Source organism: Portunus trituberculatus, unplaced genomic scaffold, assembly GCF_017591435.1.
Source record: "Portunus trituberculatus isolate SZX2019 unplaced genomic scaffold, ASM1759143v1 PGA_scaffold_291__1_contigs__length_138591, whole genome shotgun sequence".
Taxonomy (NCBI): domain Eukaryota; kingdom Metazoa; phylum Arthropoda; class Malacostraca; order Decapoda; family Portunidae; genus Portunus; species Portunus trituberculatus.
In genome coordinates, this window is record NW_025541459.1 from 112,635 (window position 1) to 133,790 (window position 21,156).

At 40.3% G+C, this 21,156-nt stretch overlaps 1 protein-coding gene and 2 long non-coding RNA genes across 10 annotated transcripts; 1 reads left to right on the forward strand and 2 right to left on the reverse strand.

The window, feature by feature from the left end:
- Positions 1-3,564: 3,564 nt before the first annotated feature.
- Positions 3,565-5,930, forward strand: LOC123500469. Of its 7 annotated transcripts, none has more exons than XR_006673326.1 (7): positions 3,565-3,668; positions 3,950-4,036; positions 4,317-4,507; positions 4,625-4,719; positions 4,853-4,964; positions 5,092-5,239; positions 5,531-5,930. It is a non-coding gene; the product is annotated as an uncharacterized LOC123500469 (long non-coding RNA). The 7 variants fall into 7 exon arrangements; XR_006673325.1 differs by having other exon boundaries at positions 4,317-4,443; positions 4,579-4,719; positions 4,853-4,953; positions 5,531-5,901; XR_006673324.1 differs by having other exon boundaries at positions 4,317-4,443; positions 5,531-5,900.
- On the reverse strand, positions 5,923-7,624 carry LOC123500470. Of its 2 annotated transcripts, XR_006673330.1 has the most exons (3): positions 7,140-7,605; positions 6,648-6,888; positions 5,923-6,605 (listed from the first exon to the last, which is right to left on the reverse strand). It is a non-coding gene; the product is annotated as an uncharacterized LOC123500470 (long non-coding RNA). The 2 variants fall into 2 exon arrangements; XR_006673329.1 differs by lacking the exon at positions 5,923-6,605 and having other exon boundaries at positions 6,729-6,888; positions 7,140-7,624.
- Positions 7,625-7,752: 128 nt separating this feature from the next.
- LOC123500472 (protein FAM200A-like) lies at positions 7,753-11,504 on the reverse strand. Its single transcript, XM_045249188.1, has 4 exons — positions 11,448-11,504; positions 10,670-10,741; positions 8,347-9,069; positions 7,753-7,785 (listed from the first exon to the last, which is right to left on the reverse strand). The coding sequence occupies exons 1-4, from the start codon at positions 11,502-11,504 to the stop codon at positions 7,753-7,755; spliced, it is 885 nt and encodes a 294-aa protein (XP_045105123.1).
- Between the last annotated feature and the right edge of the window lie 9,652 nt (positions 11,505-21,156).

Sequence of the window (21,156 nt, forward strand, 5' to 3'; positions counted from 1 at the left end):
CTTATTTGTATTTCTTTTTTTGTTATCTTGTATCTTTTCTTATTTTTCTATTTCATTTATGTTTGTTTTCTCGTTTTTATTATTATTTTCTATTGATTCTTTTATATATTTCATTTATATTTCTCTTATCTCCTTATTTGTATTCTCTTAACTTTTTTTTTTCATTTTTTCTTGTTTCTTTAATTTATCTTCCTATTTTCTTGACTTCCTGCCCCCTCCCCCCTTGCATTCCTTTCCATTTCACCCTCCACTCCTAATCATCTCCCGCCATTTCTCTAGTCTCTTTGTTGCCTTGTCTTTTCTTTTCTCTCTCTCTTTCTATACTTATTTTCGTGCCCTATTTGTATAGTTTCTTTTCTATTTCCTTTATATTTCTCCTGCTCATCGCCTCCCGTCAGTAACCCGGACACCTTCATTTATTCCTCTCACACTTACCCCTCAACAAACAACCATTCCAACCTCACCTCCCATTCCATTCAACACCGTAACACACTCACTGGACAACAGGAAGCATTTCAAAACATCCCCCCCCCTACACCAGTGGTTTCCAACCTTTGGGGCGCGCCCCCCTAAGGGGGCACGAAGGGCTGCCAGAGGGGGCGCAAGCACTTCATAAAGGAGAAAAATTACTTAGTAGATGATTATATATCAACATTATTGATTTTGATGGAATACATAATTGGTTAAGTATTGAGAAATCATTTCAGATATGAATTATGAAATGTTATTGTCTAAATACAATTATAAATCATTTCAAATGCTACTAAGTAACTAAGGAATTAAACAGCTATAAAAGATAAGAGATAACAGTTTTGATATGTTTCCAAACTTGCAAGAGTTTCTCAAACATACTAGCGTACTAAAACGTGGAAATTAATTGTTTGCTGAGCACTTGAACACTCTCCTGGGGAAGTGCTCATTTTACTTCAAAGATGTAGACACAAGTGATTACGAATGGATAAGGAACCCATTTGGTGATAACTCTACAAGCACACTGTCTACAGCTGACCAGTGAACCATCATGTGATGGTTCACTGAAACTTGTGTTTGATGCAGGACCTTTGGAAAAATTTTGGTTGCAAGTTAAAGATGAGTACCCTTCCTTGTCAACTAAGGGCATTGACATTTTATTACGTTTTGCGACATCATACTTGTGTGAATCAGGATTTAGTTCATTGCTGTTCTCAAAACAAAATACCGTTCTCGCTTAGTAATAGAAAAGGAATTACTGGTCTCAATTTCATCACATTCTCCGAGATTTGAGAAATTCTGCTGAGAGAAGCAAGCGCAACCATCACACTAGTAAAGGTAAGCCTATACATTCAGTCATACATACATAATTATGTATTGTATAATTTTTTTTTATCTCTGACTTGTGCCGACAATGACAGTAAATAGCAGTATTTAAACCAGAGTGGAGGGGGCGCAGGGAACTTGTCATTTAGTGAAGGGGAGCGAGAATTCGAAAAGGTTGGAAACCACTGCCCTACTACACTCACCCGCGCCCGCTGACACACACACTTACTCAAACACACACACACACACACACACACCGCGTAGTGTAGTGGTTAGCACGCTCGACTCACAATCGAGAGGGCCGGGTTCGAGTCCCGGCGCGGCGAGGCAAATGGGCAAGCCTCTTAATGTGTGGCCCCTGTTCACCTAGCAGTAAATAGGTACGGGATGTAACTCGAGGGGTTGTGGCCTCGCTTTCCCGGTGGGTGGAGTGTGTTATGGTCTCAGTCTTACCCGAAGATCGGTCTATGAGCTCTGAGCTCGCTCCGTAATGGGGAAGACTGGCTGGGTGTCCAGTAGGCGACCGTGTTGAATTACACACACACACACACACACACACACACACATAGATAGATAGATAAATAATTATTGACCATAGTTACATTGGAAAGGAATTACATAAAAGTTGAAAATACAATTGACAAAACATAATGTAAAACTCACTAAAACACTAAAAGCTACAAGAAACTAAAAGTCCACACAGACCAGAACTAGCGTAACATCATGCCAAATTTCAAAAACGTAAAAATTCTCGAAAGAAACGTTAATAAAGAAAAGTAACTATGCGGTCCACAAGAAATTATGAAAATCTTCAAACTCCAACATTAAAAGTTAAAACACACACACACACACACACACACACACACACACACACACACACACACACACACACACACACACACACACACACACACTCACTCACTCACACACACACACACACACACACACACACACACACACACACACACACACACACACACTCACTCACTCACACACACACACACACACACTCAATCACACACACACACACACACACACACACACACACACACACACACACACACACACACACACACACACACACACACACACACACACACACACACACACACAGACATACACTTGCACTCTTAATAACGGTGATAGTAACGCTGCAACAAAAATATCAACAATAAAACTTCCATTCCTCAATCCTTTCTCCCACTACTGTACTGCAATTTACTCTCTCTCTCTCTCTCTCTCTCTCTCTCTCTCTCTCTCTCTCTCTCTCTCTCTCTCTCTCTCTCTCTCACACACACACACACACACACACACACACACACACACACACACACGGCCCGGTAGCTCAGTGGTTAGAGCGCTGGCTTCACAAGCCAGAGGACTGGGGTTCGATTCTCCGGCCGGGTGGAGATATTTGGGTGTGTCTCCTTTCACGTGTAGCCCTGTTCACCTAGCAGTGAGTAGGTACGGGATGTATTGTGACCTTGTTGTCCCGGTGTGTGGTGTGTGCCTGGTCTCAGACCTATCCGAAGATCGGAAATAATGAGCTCTGAGCTCGTTCCGTAGGGTAACGTCTGGCTGTCTCGTCAGAGACTGCAGCAGATCAAACAGTGAATTACACACACACACACACACACACTAAAGATGAACAGCCTACCGCCATTTGGTGTGATAGTTATCGTTCTACACTTGTACGATTATATCATGCTGTCTAAAATGTACTGCATAGAGTAAATCAATAAAGCGACTTCTTGGCCAATTTGAATCGCAGGAAATTTAACACAAAGGATGATGATCTTTCTAGTATTGATGGTTAGTGATTAATAACTAAGTGTGTTGCAGGTGTTCTGTTGTGCCTCTCAGTATCAATGAAGCAATCTACCAATATATTCATCTGTTTGCTGTGAAGAAAAATGTTGATGTTTATTTTTTCATAATTCAGTCTTTCTATAATGTATGTATACTGGGTTTTGAGTTCCTTTGAGAATTTGGAGCAGATAATTCGGCGTGAAGCTTGTACGGTATCGAAACAACACCCCCGAGGCCTCATTCACTCACCCTCAGCCTTTCTCACGGTGTTTGTTGCCTTGTGTGCATATGTACATAGCTTTATTTGATGGATTTAATGTTGCATTGAGGGAATAGACTTTTAACAAGATTGGTTGACCTTAGTGCGAGGTGGGCAGGTGGAATTGATGTCTGTCTGGGTTCAGAGGTTGATTCATGGATTCAAGACTGCGGTCGAGAAGGAAGTGAGTGGGTGGCTGGTGGGGTGGGGGAGGGATATCATAGGTGAGGAGAAGAAACCGGCAGGTCAGCGCGTCGTAGTCTGCAGGATAGCAAGGAAGATGTTGGAGGTGTTGTTCATGCAGGTAAGGGGAAGTGTTGTGGTATGTGGTGTAAAGAATGAGGCGGCGGGTTCTCGAGTCCTTAGCCTAAAGAAGGTCAGTGATAAAGATGGATGTGGTGTTATTACGGCTTAGTGTTGTGTGTTAAGTGTACGAGTACGACTAGGGACAGATTATGTATAGTACTTGTTTGTGCCGTCTCGTACGAATAATCCTGTAGACCTGAACGATAGCTGCTAATGTATATGAATTGCTTCAGTAGTGTGATGTAATTCAATATTCCAACGGTTTTTGTTAACGCATAGGCTGGCCGGATGAACGACGGGACTGCTTGTTATGGTGGGTAGCGCCGCGACTCGTCTGTCTCCGCCAGCGCCAAACAGCTGTACCAGGTACTGTCAAGGAATGTTATGTGGATATGATCATGTAGTATTTGCGATCTTAAAGATGATACAAGTATAAACGCGAGTAAGTTCTCTTTGATGGATTGTTTCAGTAGTGTTGAGTTCAGTGGTTAGTTTTCATTCGGTGTATGTAGATTGGCTGGATGAGTGACGGAGGCGTGCGGCGTGCTTTGTGAACTTGTAATATTTCTTAGACGTGCAATGTTGTGAATGTGATGCAATGTTTGTGGTGCCTTTAGAGCCTGATTGATCTTTTCATTACGAGCAGAGGAGTCGGATGATGGACTGACCGGCTAACTGCTTGTTTGACGCGTGTGAGGCAGCGGTAACTACGTAGGTCAAGCAAGCACGCCTCCACTACCTATGGTCTCCTCAAACCTGTCGTCACCAAGCAGGTGTGGTAGCTGTGTCATTGCATAAACACGGGTCAGATGAAGTGAATCTATTTGCAATATTTAGGTAAGGAACGAGCTATTACTCGTGTATTGGTACAATTAAGGGTTTAAAATGGTTATATTTTTACTGTTTAGCGGAGTGACTGGGATTCATGTGCAAATTGTCTGCATGGCTGCTTAGCGGAGCTGTGACACGTGTCAGTGGTGATGGAGTCTGCATGCAAGGGCCCTTCAAGCACTGCGGCTGATCGCCTCTAGTCTGCCGGCGCTGAGCAGGTAGGCACTGTACGGACGAGATTTATTTGCCATTGTGACGATCTTTTTTTTTTATGCGTGCAGATATGAATGAATGTCCTAGTTACGGAATGAGTAAGTTGCATGCGGTGTTTTGTATGGTCATTTCGAGCAGACTGCTTGAATGGTCGACTGTTGGGGACTGGTTTACTCATGGTACAATAACGAGTTATTGTACCATGGGTTTACTGGACTGGCGAGTGAGGCAGCGCGACGGTGAGCCAAGAGTGAGTGCCTGTGTTGTCTGCCAGTGACAAGTAAATGCGTTACGTGTGGTGATAGTAAATAAAGTACATTTCATTTTTTTTTAAGGTATAGTTTAGTGATATCCTTCTGTTGATATCTGGTTGGTAGGATGTTTGCCGGAGACGAGTGACAGATGGCGCTGATGTGTCAAGCCTGACGCAACAGACCGTACTGGTGGCTGCCTTGTCTGGCAGCGCCACGCAGCGACGAGGAGGGTGATGGATGGGTGTTCGAAGTTGGTGGACTCCTGTATTTGGTAAGAGTGAGGCTACGTGTGAGACTGAGGTGGTAGTAGTGGTAGTGGTGATGTCATATGCACGCTACTACAAGTTCTGATATGTTCCAAGCTTCTTAGTAATACTAGCCAAGCGGACAGCGGTACCGAGTGTCAGAATTTACTGGTGTAGCTTTGACTGGTAGTGTGGCTATAATAGTAATCTGGTGTTTATATATTATGAACTGTTTACTAACTTAGGGACTTTTTAACATGTTAGTTCTGTTTTACTTCATTTCGTTGCATTTAGGTTTTGATTTGGTTTTATTGCAGATCGTTCGTTGGTTCCTGGTCCGCTGGCTTCTTACCTCACCTGCTGTTGCTGGCGCCGCCTGCTCAAAACTTCCCTTCGTCACCTGCGCCAGAGTAGCGGCCGAGGACGCTATAACTTGTTATACGTACTGTATACGTACCCAGAGCGGCGCCTCCCCATTCCTTGGCGTGGGTGAGGCGCCTTCCGACCCTCCACTCAGGGATCAGTAGTGTTGCTGGTTAATGAATAACATCATGGTTTTAGGAGTTCGGGAGATATTTCACTTTTTTTTTTTTTTTTTCGCTGGGAATTCGAAATATCGGAATTCGAAATACCGTTTCTCCGAACGCTCTTCGTTATTATTGTAAACCGTGTAAATAATAATAAATAAACCATCAAATTTGAAAGCAAAGGGGTTTTTATTATTTGAAGCAATTAAAGTTGCCTTCACATTTGTTGCAAGCCTCCACACAACAAACTCGGTATGTCTTTACGGGAACCGGGATAGGAGTGAACATCTCAAAGTATATATATATATATAATAAAATGCCCAAAGTTACACCACCTTCACTCAAAACCCCAACAACGTATAGGGGGTAAGTAACCCTGTATTTAATTACCCCAACTAACCGCCCCCCACACATTCTAGAATAATACTATCTATATATACCAAATATAACTAACACCCAACCTGCCACATTACCCCACCTAATTATATTATCCATCTACTACTACTAATCCCCCACCAAATACTACTACTGTCCTCACCCCCCCTTGTCCATCTACTCTATACTACTACTCCCAACCAACTTACTATCTCCATCTACTCCCTAAAGTATATATAATATGGTAGTGTACTCTACCTCCTCTACACTGTGGTGTATATCCACCAACTTCTTCTTGAGGGTTGATGTGTGAGGAGGATGGGATGAGAGTGGTATTGTTGATACTAGTCTCAACCAGTATCCTAAAAAGGCTAAACATATTTCATTGTGGTAATAGGAAGGGCCCCTTCCACCAAGGTCAAGTACCCTTTATACTATTGGGGAACAGTACAAAGGCCACTGGACTACGGACTTACAAGAAGCCCTACACCTATTAGGCTCATTAAATCAATCTATCTAAGAAGCCCTACACCTATTAGGCTCATTAAATCAATCTATCTATCTAATCTATTACAATAATAATGAATAACGCTTTAAATAAGTTATTTTTAACAAGCAATATATGATTTAGGAACTTTGGGATGCCAGGCAACAAAGTGACATGACACAAAATTGATGCAATGGATGGAAATGAAGAAGTTACTGTAGTCTTGTCAACCAATCTTGTTCTCTCTGGAATCTTTGTAGTCTTGTGGCTGCAAGTTTGTTGCACTCTGGAATTGTACAATGACAAAGAATTAATATGGATAACCACATGGACAAAAATATCAATAGACCTACATCACTGTTATAAAATCATTCTTGCACTTGCTCACACCCAGTTAATCCCGCTGTGTCTCTCCATCTCTTAAGGTATTCAAAAGAAAGGTATTCAAAAGAAACTCGCACTGTCTTTTTTGGTACTTCTTAAGACACAGACCACCATGCATCCAAGGGAGACAACACAAGACACGCCTGAACTTACCCACAGTTTGGGTGAACCAGTGCAAATCAGCCATGGAAACTCCGCCTCCTCTTGGACGCAAATCAACACTGCATCCTGTCACCACTTGAAGACTAAAGTTTGAAAATGGTTTGAGAGAAGGCAGGGAAAGTACACAAAGATGGCATGTGGTATGGTAGAGGACACCAACCCTCACTTCTGGAAGAGACCAGCCACCACCAATCTACCCTGCCTGGCCACACAGTCCCCTCCCATGGTGGTCTGCTTCATCCAAACTCATGCAATCTTCTACATACACCATCACAAACACCACACCATCACCACATCCATCACCAAAATAATAATTTCTTGATTCTTTAGACTCAAACAAGACCACTCCCAGCTTGCCAGACTCCTTACCACTTTATCATGAACAAAAATGCCCAGGTAGAGGATTTTGCACAATGTGACACCAGTTTTCTCATTAGAGTTTTAATGCACAACTTATTATTGTTTTTTGTTTTTTTCCCAAACATCACAGACGCTGAACTCGTGACATACATGTGACTGTAGAAAATCTGTGTGAATACCATACATGGCTCCAGCAATAGTATGAACCAGTGACCAGAATGAAGAGGACCATGATTGCACTTCCTCACTCATCCACATGAGATGGGTGTACTGCACGCTACCAGAAAGTGAATGCCTACCACAACAGAACCACAGACTGGGATACAATGAAAGGAAAAAAACATTTAACTGAAAATGTAATGGCAATAACAATATATGTATAGACTTTATTGCCACTGAAGTAACACTCTACACCAGCGGTTCCCAACCTTATTTGTCCCGTTCCCCCTTTTCCAGTCATTGTTTCACCTGTGGACCCCCTACAACGAAATAGGTTAAGCCAAGAAAATTAATAAAAGATTTTTCTGCAAGAAATGAATATATTAATGTAAAATGCCTTCCATTGTTATGCTGATTAAGATGTAGGCCTATTTATATGAAATCAGAAAACATTCCGTTCAGCACTTTTTGATTTAAGTAAAACACATAGGAAAAATGTTATGTTAATGTTGTTATAGTTGTAGGTATTGTGTGCAAAAACTATCTTTATAATATTTGCCCTTTTTTGAGCTTGCAAGCACATGTATGAATAAAAGAATCACAAAACTGTATGAATACAACAAAAATCACAAAACAGCAGTGAATGAAACTTTTCATTGGTTGCGAAAAAGTATGTCACTTTATATTTCTCAATGGGACTTTTGTGGTTGTTTTGAGCAACCAGCTCATGAATCCTTGGCTCAGTGGCAGCCAGTGCACACCTCAAGTCATCTTCCACAGACAGCTTGTTCCTTGATTTTGTTTTTATTGCAAGTAATGAAGAAAACCCACTTTCGCACAGGTAGGTTGAAGCAAAAGGCAAAAGATCACTTATTTTTGGATATGATTCCATCATTGAACACCAGAAGCTAGACAAGGAGTTTGACTGGAACACATTCTTGGCTGTTGAATCATGGAGAAGCTCAATGAACTCTTCTTGTGCGTCTTCTAACACATCATCAACCTGACATAAGAAAGGATTTTTTGCTAATCCTGCATGCTGAGGGCTCAAGTCAGGAAAGTAACGGCGAAATTCATCATCTAGCTGAGACAAGTGGTCCATGATTTCCTTGGACAAGGTACTTGAAAGCTGACCATCAGCAAGAACTTCATTCAATGATGGAAACATCATAAATTTTCCTACACTCACTCTCTTCTTATACAGCTCCAATTTGGCCAAAAATGCATGTATTGAGTCACAGTGGCTGAGCAAGTTTGAATCCTTTCCTTGGAGTCTCAAGTTCAGCTGGTTGAAGATTTCAAATATGTCCATAAGATAAGCAAGGCGGAGTTCAAAGTGTTCTGATTTCAATATCTCCAACAGGTCACATTTTTTCTGTACATCAAGAAACATTTCAACTTCCTGGCGAAGAGAGAGAAGGGACAAAAATCTCCCTGCAGAGTCTGCAGGGAGATTTTTGTCCCATGACCATCCCAAGGGCCAAATTTGTCACATGGACCGTGAGTTTGACACCGCTGATACTGTTAGCTAATGTAGAGCAATTCTAACATTTAAGCATTCAGTTTTAAGGATTGTGAACAGTAGTATAAATTTTATTCTGAGCCGCATGTCTCCTAATTCCAGTATAATAAATTTAAAAATAAGTAGAATCTCTATGGACCCCTTGAAATTCTTCCATGGACCCCTTGGGGTCCATGGACCCCTGGTTGGGAACCACTGCTCTACACACCTCTTCCATGTTAACACTCTCTACATGCCTCTTCCATGTTAACACTCTCTACATGCCTCTTCCATGTTAACACTCTCTACATGCCTCTTCCATGTTAACACTCTCTACATACCTCTTCCATGTTAACAATCACTACATACCTCTTCCATGTTAACACTCTCTACATGCCTCTTCCATGTTAACAATCACTACATACCTCTTCCATGTTAACACTCTCTACATGCCTCTTCCATGTTAACACTCTCTACATGCCTCTTCCATGTTAACAATCACTACATGCCTCTTCCATGTTAACACTCTCTACATGCCTCTTCCATGTTAACACTCACTACATACCTCTTCCATGTTAACACTCTCTACACATCTCTTCCATGTTAACACTCTCTACACACCTCTTCCATGTTAACACAGTACAAAGGCCACTGGACTACGGACTTACAAGAAGCCTCATCCATGTTCTAACTCATTTTTCTCAAACAAGTGTAAACACTAAAGCTACCTTAAAAACAAAGCATTATCTGCAATTGCTTCTATACACTACACATACAATCAAATACTTACAAATGTCTACATGAACATCAAAGCTAAGACAAAACTTGCAAAGACGATCTGGATGGTTCTTCTCTCTCAAGCAGACAATGTATCATCTAAAAGTCTCAGTGACTCAAGAACAGTGGTTCAGGAACATATGGAACACACACACACACAATCAAAGAAAGCTGTCGCCACCAATGCCAATGTATGAACACGCAATACATTTCTTGGTGTCCACTGTTCCTTTCAACAAACACATTCATTCTCCACTCTCACCATGAACACCTTGATGTGAGTATAACACTGTCACTGCACACCATCATCATTTTGAAAGGCTTCCTACATACAGCCATGTTCACCTTCACATCATTGCTTTAAAAGCTCATCTTTGACAATGTAAAATGCCAAAACAATAAAAACATTGAATTTTTCTATGTAAATAAGAAAAATAAAATGACAGATCCATTGTCTATATTCCTACTAAGAAAATGGCAAAAATATTCCCGTATAAATGGTTAGTGTAATGTATTGTGACTGACAGAGTGCACCACATTTCAGGCAGGGACAAACCCACAACTACAGTGCACTTCATGGTGGCCAAAGAAATAATACTCAGTCATTATAAGGAAGATCCTTTGTGTTTGATAAAACATTGACAGAGGTAACAATATTTGCTTGTTCATAGATTTCACCATATTCACAGGAAACATCCACACAGTGAGTGAATGACATGCATACAGAGGTGGGCCGCCAGAGCATGACTGGAGAGGAAGAGAGGCTGTGGAGCAGAGGGATGAGGGATGAGGGACACTAAGAGTACACAAAGCAAGGGACAGACAGGAGACAATATCACACTTATACCTGTTGTGGTCACTCTCTGCAGGGAACACAGTACCAGATGGAGATGGTTCAGTAGCCTTAAGTCATCATGAAATGCACCTCAATGTGTAGTAATAAAGATTCTTTCACACCCACTTGGGACAACAAGGCAAACTTGACCTCAAAAACAGACCTTCTGTCTTGCCATCCTACTCTGACCCAACTCACCACCACTTATCACTTGGGGAGGAACACTTCCACTCACTGTGTGACATCAGGTGTGCTCTCACTCACTCATTGCCAAATCACCAAAGAGATGAGAACAAAAAACAAAATTCAGAGTGTAAAACAAAACCCAGAAATGCTAGAAAACCAGACATTAATTAATCAGAGCATCAAAAGTGAATGAAGGAGGAACCACAACAAGCAAGAGGTTAAAGACAATGAAGGTGAGATTGATAAAGACAATGATGGTGAGATTGATAAATGAAGGAAGATCTCAGGGAACAAAGAGGAACTGAGTGCAGCCAACAATGAAAAGTGGATCAAATAACACCAACAAAAAACATACTGACAAAGTTTTCTCAAAGCTACAAGTCAATAGCTGACACTGCAGTATTTACAATGTTTACATTACAATATCTGACGGAGTAAAAGTCACACTCATGTCAAACCAGTGACCACCATGCAGCCTCACCTTCACTTGGCCAACTGTGATGAAGAACAAAGTGATAGCTTTCTCTTTGATAGCCATATAAAAATCTCTCTCTCTCTCTCTCTCTCTCTCTCTCTCTCTCTCTCTCTCTCTCTCTCTCTCTCTCTCTCTCTCTCTCTCTCTCTCTCTCTCTCTCTCTCTCTCTCTCTCTCTCTCTCTCTCTCACTCTCTCTCATCTCACAGTATGTTGACGTCCCCACAGTCACAAACCACAGTCTCCCGCTATAGTACTCTCTATCATAAATACAATACCAATAAAATACAAAGGAAATACAATTGTTGTCCTTCCTTTCAATAAAATGTACACAGGAGAAGGAAATGAAAATAGGGAAGAATGGAAGATTGGAGGAGGAGGAAGAAAAGACTAGGAAAATGATATGGGATTATGGGAGGAAGGAAGAGAAAGAAAAGGAGGATAAAGAAAATAAGAAAAGATTATAAGATTAGAGGAGAAGGATGAAGACAGTCTGAAATAGGAGGAGGAAGAGAAGAAAGCCTGAAAAAGAGGAAGAGAGAGAGAGAAGAGAGAGAGAGAGAGAGAGAGAGAGAGAGAGAGAGAGAGAGAGAGAGAGAGAGAGAGAGAGAGAGAGAGAGAGAGAGAGAGAGAGAGAGAGAGAGAGAGAGAATCTTACAAAATACAATAATATTCTTTTCTTTTCAGCTTTCCTTTCTTTGTTTTCTTCTTTTCATCTCAGTTCTTCTCTTCCTTTTCTGGTCCTCCTCTTCTTCTCTATCACTAACTAGTGTAATATGCAAGATGTGTGAAAAAGTAATAAAGTGTAATGCAATGGATTGAGTTTCTTGAAGACAACAAAATATTATCAAATAGCCAATTTGGTTTTAGAAAAGGTCGGTCATGTGTGAAAAATTTATTAAGTTTCTACTCTAGAATAGTTGATAAAGTACAAGAGAGAGAGGATGGGTTGACTGTATTTATTTAGATCTAAAAAAGGCTTTTGATAAAGTGCCACATGAAAGATTACTATGGAAGTTAGAGGAGAAGGGTGGCTTAAAAGGAAGCACATTGAGATGGATGAAGAATTACTTAAGGGGGAGAGAAATAAGGACGATAGTTAAAGATATGAAGTCCAAGTGGAGAACAGTAGACAGCGGAGTGCCACAGGGGTCAGTATTGGCACCAATACTTTTTCTCGTATATATAAATGACATGCCAGAGGGAGTGAACAGCTACATAAATCTGTTTGTGAACGATGCGAAACTGTGCAGAGTCATTAAACAAAAGAGGATTGTGAAATACAGCAGGAAGACTTAAACAAGATCTGGAAATGGAGCAAAAAATGGGAGATGGAATTCAATGTGGACAAAAGCCATGTCATGGAAATGGGAAAAAGTGAAAGATGACCAGTGGGAATCTATGAGATGGGAGATGGAGTAGAACTAGAAAAAGGAAAAAAGGAAAAAGACTTGGGAGTGACAATGGAAGAAAATAATCAACTGGTAAGCCATATTGATAGAATTTTCAGAGACGTATAATTTGCTAAGGAATATTGGAGTAGCATTTCACTACTATATGGACAAGGAAATGATGAAGAAATTGATAAGTACTATAATAAGACCTAGATTGGAATATGCAGGAGTTGTGTGGACTCCCATAAAAAGAAACACATAAGAAAATTAGAGAGACTACAAAAAATGGCTACAAGAATGGTTCCAGAATTTAAAGGGATGGCATATGAGGAGACACTAAAGGCTATGGATCTACCAACCTTGGAGCAGAGAAGAGAGAGAGGGGATCTGATACAAGTTTATAAATTGATTAACAGAATGGATGAAGTGGATAATGAGAAACTGATCCTGAGAGAAGAATATGACTTTAGAAGCACAAGATCGCATAGTAAGAAACTAAGGAAGGGACGATGTCTGAGAGATGTTAAAAAATTTAGTTTCCCGCAAAGATGTGTTGAGACTTGGAACAGTTTGAGTGAGGAAGTGGTGTCAGCAAAGAGTGTGCATAGTTTTAAAGAAAAATTGGATAAGTGTAGATATGGAGACGGGACCACACGAGCATAAAGCCCAGGCCCTGTAAAACTACAACTAGGTAAATACAACTAGGTAAATACACACACACACACACACACACACACACACACACACACACACACACACACACATACAAGTGTCCTTTGGGAAAGAGTGATCATGTGGTTATGGAAATGCAGATAGCAACAACACAGCGAAGGAAGGACGAGATATACAGGAGTGGTAGATTGAATTATAGAAAGATGGACGCAGAAAGTTTGAAAAATTATTTCAGAAAATTAGATTGGAAGGAGATGTTACAAATCAGAGAAGTGCAAGAGAAATATGAGATTTTTATGAAATATTATAAAGAAGGAGTTATGAAATTTGTACCAAAGTATAAACCAAGAGAGGAAGGAAGAAAGGATTGGTTTAATGCAACTTGTGTTAAGGCTAAGGAAAAGAGAGATGTGGCTTGGAAAAGATGGAAAAAGAGCAGGAATATACTAAATAAGGAGAAGTATAGAGTGGCAAGAAATGAGTATGTGAAGTTACGTAAGGAGGAAGGAAGAAAGAAAATTTGAAAAAGATATTGTAGACAAGAGTAAGGAACATCCAAAATTGTTTTACAGGTTCATAAATGGTAAACTTAAAAAGAGAGAGTCCATTGAAAGATTAAAAGGAGAGCAAGCGATAGTAGATGACCCTAAGAATATAGCGGAATTGCTAAATAATAGGTTTCAGCAAGTATTTACTAAAGAAATAATGTTTGTAAAGCCACAGAATGTACAAGGAAATGTGCACATGGAGGACATTAAGATACCTAAAAAGGAGTTATATAAAATGTTGGAGGAACTTAAAGATGATAAAGCGATGGGACCAGATGAAGTTTCAGGAAAATTATTGAAGGAGTGTAGAGAAGAATTGATTGATCCACTATATGATATTATAAGGTGCTCATTAGAAACAGGGGAAGTACCAGTAGAGTGGAAGAGAGCTGAAGTGGTGCCCATTTATAAGGGAGGCAGTAAGGAAGAGCCTCTTAACTATAGACCTGTGTCTCTAACAAGTGTGGTCGGTAAGATTTGTGAGAGGGTGATAAAGAAATATTGGATACGGTTCCTGGAGGATCATAAGTTATTATCGGATCATCAATTTGGCTTCAGGAAAGGGAGGTCATGTGTAACAAATCTACTGAGCTTTTAATCAAGAGTGGTTGACAAAATACAGGAGAGAGAGGGATGGATGTACTGTGTATATTTGGATTTAAAGAAAGCTTTTGACAAGGTACCTCACGAGAGACTGTTATGGAAAGTAGAGATTTATGGAGGACTGAAAGGAAAAGTGTTAAAGTGGATGGAAAACTACTTAACATGGAGGGAGATGAGAACGGTAATAAGGGATGCAAGGTCGGACTGGTTGGTGGAGGAGAGTGGAGTCCTACAAGGCTCAGTGCTGGCACCAATACTTTTCCTCGTATATATAAATGACATGCCAGAGGGAGTAAACAGTTATATTAATTTGTTTGCGGATGATGCGAAGTTGTGTAGGTGTGTGAAGAGTGAAGAAGATTGTGAAATTTTACAGGCAGACCTGGATAAGATTTGGGAGTGGAGCAAGAGGTGGCAAATGGAATTTAATCTGAGCAAAAGTCATGTGATGGAGATGGGAAAGAGTGGAAGACGGCCAAGAGGGTCATATAAGATGGGTGAAGAAGTAGTGTTGAAAAAGGTGGAAAAGGAAAAGGATTTGGGAGTGATAATACAAGACCATGGGCAGTTTGAGGCTCATATTGATAAGATGTTTGGAGAAACGTATAATTTGATAAAAAATATTGGATTAGCCTTCCATTATATGAATAAAGATATGATGAAGAAATTAATTAGTATGGTAATTAGACCAAGATTGGAATATGCTGGAGTGGTCTGGTCCCCTTATAAAAAGAAGCATATAAGGAAGTTGGAGAGATTGCAAAGAATGGCAACAAAAATGGTTCCGGAATTGGCAGAAATGACCTATGAGGAGAGATTAAAAGAAATGAATTTGCCTACCTTGGAACAAAGAAGAGAAAGAGGAGATTTAATACAGGTTTATAAACTGTTGAATGGACTGGATGAAGTGGATAATGAGCAAATGATGTTGAGAGAGTAAAACTTAAGTAGAACTACAAGATCGCATAGTAAAAAGATAGCCAAGGGAATATGCTTGAAGGATGTGAAAAAATATAGTTTCCCACAAAGATGTGTGGAGGTGTGGAATGGTTTGAGTGAGGAGGTGGTGTCAGCAAGGAGTGTGCATAGTTTTAAAGGAAAGTTGGATGTGTGTAGATATGGAGACGGGGCCACACGAGTATGATACCCAGGCCCTGTAAAATTACAACTAGGTGAATACAACTAGGTGAATACACACACACACACACACACACACACACACACACACACACACACACACAGTCACTATGCTCAGAAACAGTACTAAGATTACAGAAAATGCAGATGAAACAAATTACTGAAATAAAAACAAATAAACAAATAATAAATGGGAAGACCAAAACTCAGTAAGGAAAGCCAGATGATCACTGGTAGAGTAGCCTTGACGGAAGCCATACTGGCGATCAAACAGAAGATTGATAAGTGACACATGTTTGAGAATCTACCTATTGAGGATAGATCAAAAGACTTTAGACAAGCAAGAAATTAAAGCTTTAGGACAGTAGTTTGAGGGATTAAAACCGTCACCCTTTATAGGAACAGACAATGTAGGCAAACTTCCAGCAGAAAGGAAAGGTAGAAGTCAATTAACATAGTTGAAAGAGTTTGGCCAGGCAAGGTGTGAGCAAGGAAGCACAGTTTTTGAGAACAAAAGAAGGGACTCCATCAGGTCCATAAGCATTCTGAGGGATTGGACCAGTGAGAGCATGGAAAACATCATTATGAAGAATTTTGATTGACGATATGAAATAGTCAGAGGGAGAAGAGGGAGGGACAAACCCAGAACCATCCAAGGTGAGGTTGTTAACAAAGGTTTGAGAGAAGAGTTCAGCTTTAGAGACAGATGAGATGGCAGTGGTGCCATCAAGATGAAATACACAAGGAAACATGAAGAAGTGAAGTTATTGGAGATGTTTTTGGCCAAATGCCAGAAGTCTGTGGGGAATTTGAGTTTAAAAGATTGACATTTTCTATTTCTGAAAGAGTGTCTGACAAATTGAAGAACAGACCTTTTTTATAAAAGAGGGGAAAAATGGCTAAGGGCAAAAAAAACGGCCTACTTAGAATACCAGTCCCTGTGCAGGTCTGGGAGAGTTAGTCAAAATGCTTCAAGCAGAAGTATAAAGCACATGAAAAGGAAGACTCACATTCCTTTACTGGGCCAAGCCACCTCTCCATCATGTATAGCATGAGACACGGCCATGTTACACCAAGGTTTAGAAGGTTCACCTTGAGAAAAAGAGAAGAAAATATGCCTCCATGCCAGATCACATAAACCACTGCCATAATACTCCTGAGCAAATGCTGTCATGTTGGCAATCCCGAGTGAAGGCCACAACACAGGACATCATACTACAGTCCTACAACAAAAACAAGCCAAAGTCAATCAAAATCATACAGAAGTTGATGAAGAGTAGTGTTGAAAAGCCATTTTGAGCCATTAACAGAGTTAGCTAAGACAACTGATTCAGGTAAATTATTGTAAATGCTAATGCCCCGCGCTCAGATGAAACGATTGCTTCAATATCACCATTGTAACGAGCAACAAAAACCTTGAAGGAGTTATCTTTTGTATCTATTTTGTAATTTCAAACCAAGAGGTGACCTAAATTAGGACAGAACCCTTCCAGAATGTTGAACACCATGATAAGATCAGCTCTGATCAACCATCCTTTCATGGAAAAATTACTCAATCTAGCAACATGTTCACTATATGACAGATCATGAAAACTGGCAAATTTATCAGTCCACCTCCTCTCAACATTTTATCAAAGCCTAATGTCACCTGTATAAACCTATTGTCACTTTTTTGTTTTGTTTTACGGTAAGGCCTATAGCACCTGTAGGCACACTTGAAGAGTGTATGGGAAGTGCTGTTCAGCTTCCGCCCATTAGTGGCGCAGGTAATTTTATTTATAGTGGTACCCACATTAGGGCCCATATCACCGCCCAAGCTCATCTTGAGTGTAACCACCTAGAACCTGGGTATCATGGTGATATGTAGGTAACTTTAAACCACTCGACAAATGGCAAAGTGTTTTAAAGCTGTGCGAGGTGGGATTCGAACCTACGCGTGGACGTCTGCCCGATCCCACGCTCACCACCTTATCCACTAGGCCACCGCCTCCCTATTATAACTGTATAACTCCCTATTATACTGTATAACCAGTAAACCATACCACAGAGGCAAAGTTCTGGATAGAGCCGATATGTGAAATGAAAGCAGCCTTAATGAAACCAGATCAGCACAGGCTAGGTAGGTGCCCTTTGAGATACTGTAAGCAATGCCTCCTGCCTTGCCAGTGATTTCTGTCGTATGCAAGTGAAACTTCAGGGAAGAATCCATCCTAAAACCAAGTCCTTTATAGTCATCTACATCTTGTAAGGTTTGTTTGCTATAAGATATGGTAAAGGAGCAGGAGCGTCTTGGAAATTTAAGAGAAAAGATCATTCTGGCACATTTACCAACTGAGACAGATAATCCCAAGAACTGCTTGTGTTGCAAAGAGTGTTACTGTCATTCTGCTAAATGTGGTGAGACATACAATGGTTAGACTTAAGCCATATTTGGCAAACGAAGGACCTCTTGTAAATATTTACCCAACTCAGGATTTCCTACACCAAAACACACACACACATTCACATGACCCAAAAATGACCAGCAGGCGACCAGCAGGCTACCGTGAATTTAATATAACACACACACACACACACACACCGTCGCCGTCGTTGAGAGAGGACGGCTCGTCTCCGGCTGCGTACAGGAAGAAAGAAAATACCTATGGTATTACAGGGCCCAGGTAACTCTAAGTTTTGTGTCCGTAAATGTCCTACTGTCTCTTAGTGTTGAAAGTGAGTGATATGGAGAGTGATCCCTGAGAGGGGAGTGTGGACGGTGATCGCTCTGGCCGTAATCAGCTGACAACAACAAAAATGGCGTCCAGGCAAACTAGAGACTTCGAAGGTTTTATTACTACGCCAAAAGGACTACAGAAACTTGACATGGATGCAAGAATCCAGGTGCTGGAGAGTAAGTTCCTAAGCATTTTGGCAATAGAAGAAAAACTGGATAGAGTTCTAGCCGAGAATGATTCATTTAAAAAAAATCTACTTGTTAACGCTAGAGAATAAAGAGCTGTTGAAGGAAAAAGTAGAGATGGAGAAAGAAAACCAACAACTAAGGAAACAATGCGAAGAAATGAAGGCTAAACTCATGGAAATGGAGATAAAAATATCCGAAGGGGACTTGAAGAAAGAGGAATGCCTTAATCTAATTGACACTAAGATGAAAGAAGTGAATCATGAACATCTGGAGGTACAAAGGTCGTTTAGGGAGATAGTAAAAAAGCAGGAAGAGGAAAATAAAGGGATTACGCACAGGGAAATGGTAAAGGCACTAAAGGAAAATGAGTATGTGGTGAGAGATATCGCTGAAAAGAAAAAATGTGTGATCATAATAGGATTGCGGGAGGAAACTAACAGGAACTGGCAGGACAGGAGGGATAAGGAAAATGACAAGATTAAGTCTTTACTGAACAAGATCTCTGTGGAAGAAGAGGACCTATATGATGAGGTAGAAGAAAGTGTGAGATTGGGAGCTTTTGAGGAAGGCAAGAATAGACCATTAAAATTGAAATTAAAGTCTCAGGTGGCAGCGGAGGCCTTGTTGAGGAGGGCTTGGAAACTTAAGGACTCTGAGGAAACCAAAACAATTTACATAAGAAGAAATATGTCACAAGATGAGAGAATGAAGATGAAGGAGCTAGTATCTGAAGTGAAGGAGAGGAATGACGAAAGAACAGAGGAGGAAAAGATCAAGTTTTTTTGGAGGATGAGAAATGGGAGGCTAAAGAAGTGGTGGATAAAACAGATGGAATAGGCATTACATGGAAGAACGAGACTAGGAATGGAATAAAAGTGACTTACACGAACATAGATGGATTTCTGTCTAAGAGGCTAGAATGTATGGATTACCTAAGAAATAACGAACCGGACATAATGTGTGTAGTGGAAACAAAGCTAAGGCCCGAAATAAAGCTAGACTGGTTTGTTGTAAAACACTACAAAGTATGGAGAAATGATAGAAAAAATAAAGGAGGTGGTGGTATAATGGTTCTTATTAAGGAAGATCTGATAGTGAAGGAGGTGAACTATAGTAAGAGAAATAAGGAAGTGATAAGTATGCTTATAACAGATGGTAAGAGGGACATTAATATTATAACAGTATACATACCACCCAGAACCAGTGCTTGGGAATATGAACAGTACCAAATGGTGATGAGAAATACTCTAGACAGAATGAAGCAAGATCTCAACAGAAAGGATAGATTGATGATAGTTGGAGACTTTAATTGCAAAGAAATAGTGTGGGAAGACTACGAAGTGGTGAACGGTGGTGAGTGGGCAGAGGAATTGTTAAACGTAGCAACAAATAACTTGATGACACAGTGGGTGAGATCACCAACAAGGTGCAGGGGACAAGATGCTGCAGCAAGGTTGGATTTGGTATTTACCAGGGGAATCTCTCTAAAAGAGGAAATTGAACATGAAAGTCCCTTGGGGAAAGCGATCATAATGTCCTAAGCTTTGAGCTGGATACAGAATTAAGCACGAATAAGATTGTGGAACGCAGGGAGGAAAAATTTAATTATACTAGGGCAAATTATAACCATATAAGGGTGTTTTTTAATGAAATTGACTGGTCCGTGGTATACCAGGAAAGAGATATGCAATTGAAGTACGATAAATTTATGGATTTGTATAACTCTGCTGTGAAAAAGTTTGTGCCATATCACAGAAAGAGGACTTTAAATAAAAAACAGTGGTTTAATAGAAATTGTGAAGAAGCAAAAAAGAACAAAGAAAAGGCATGGAAGAAACTTAAGAAAAGCAGTGATGTATTATCAAGGGAAGGCTACAAAACAGCAAGGAATAGATATGTTGAAGTAAGGAGAACAGCACAGAAGGAATATGAACAGAGGGTGGTGGAAAACTGTGATAGTGACCCAAAAATGTTTTACAAATTCATAAATGGAAAACTAAATAAAAGGGAGACAATAGAAAAGGTAAAAAACGGAGAAGAAGTATATGAAGATGCTGGAGAGAGAGCTGAAATTTTGAACGACAACATTTGCAAAGTGTTTACAAAGGAGGAGCATTTTATGGGAGGAAGGCCTACGGAAATAAAGCAAATGCAGGACATCATGGTTACTAAGGAAGACGTAAGGAAAATTATAAGCAAACTGGATATTAATAAATCAATGGGGCCTGATGGCATATCTGGGAGGTTGCTAAAAGAATGTAAGGATCAATTGTTGAACCCCATATTTGATATTGTGGATACCTCCATACGAACAGGATTAGTCCCGAAAGAGTGGAAAAGAGCTGACATTGTGCCTATATATAAGAATGGTAGTAGAATGGAACCGCTAAATTATAGACCAGTATCGTTGACTAGTATATTGTGCAAGGTATGTGAAGAAGTAATTAAAGCTAAGTGG

Bases quoted from the DNA above. Each gene is read 5' to 3' on its own strand.
- LOC123500472 (XM_045249188.1), bottom strand. From the start codon at position 11,504: ATGGCTATCAAAGAGAAAGCTATCACTTTGTTCTTCATCACAGTTGGC. The intron at 10,742-11,447 runs GTGAGGCTGCAT...GTGTACTCTTAG, and splicing joins TCACAGTTGGCCAAGTGAAG to TGTCCCTCATCCCTCATCCC. The intron at 9,070-10,669 runs GTATGCATGTCA...TCTCTTCGCCAG, and splicing joins TGCTCTGGCGGCCCACCTCT to GAAGTTGAAATGTTTCTTGA.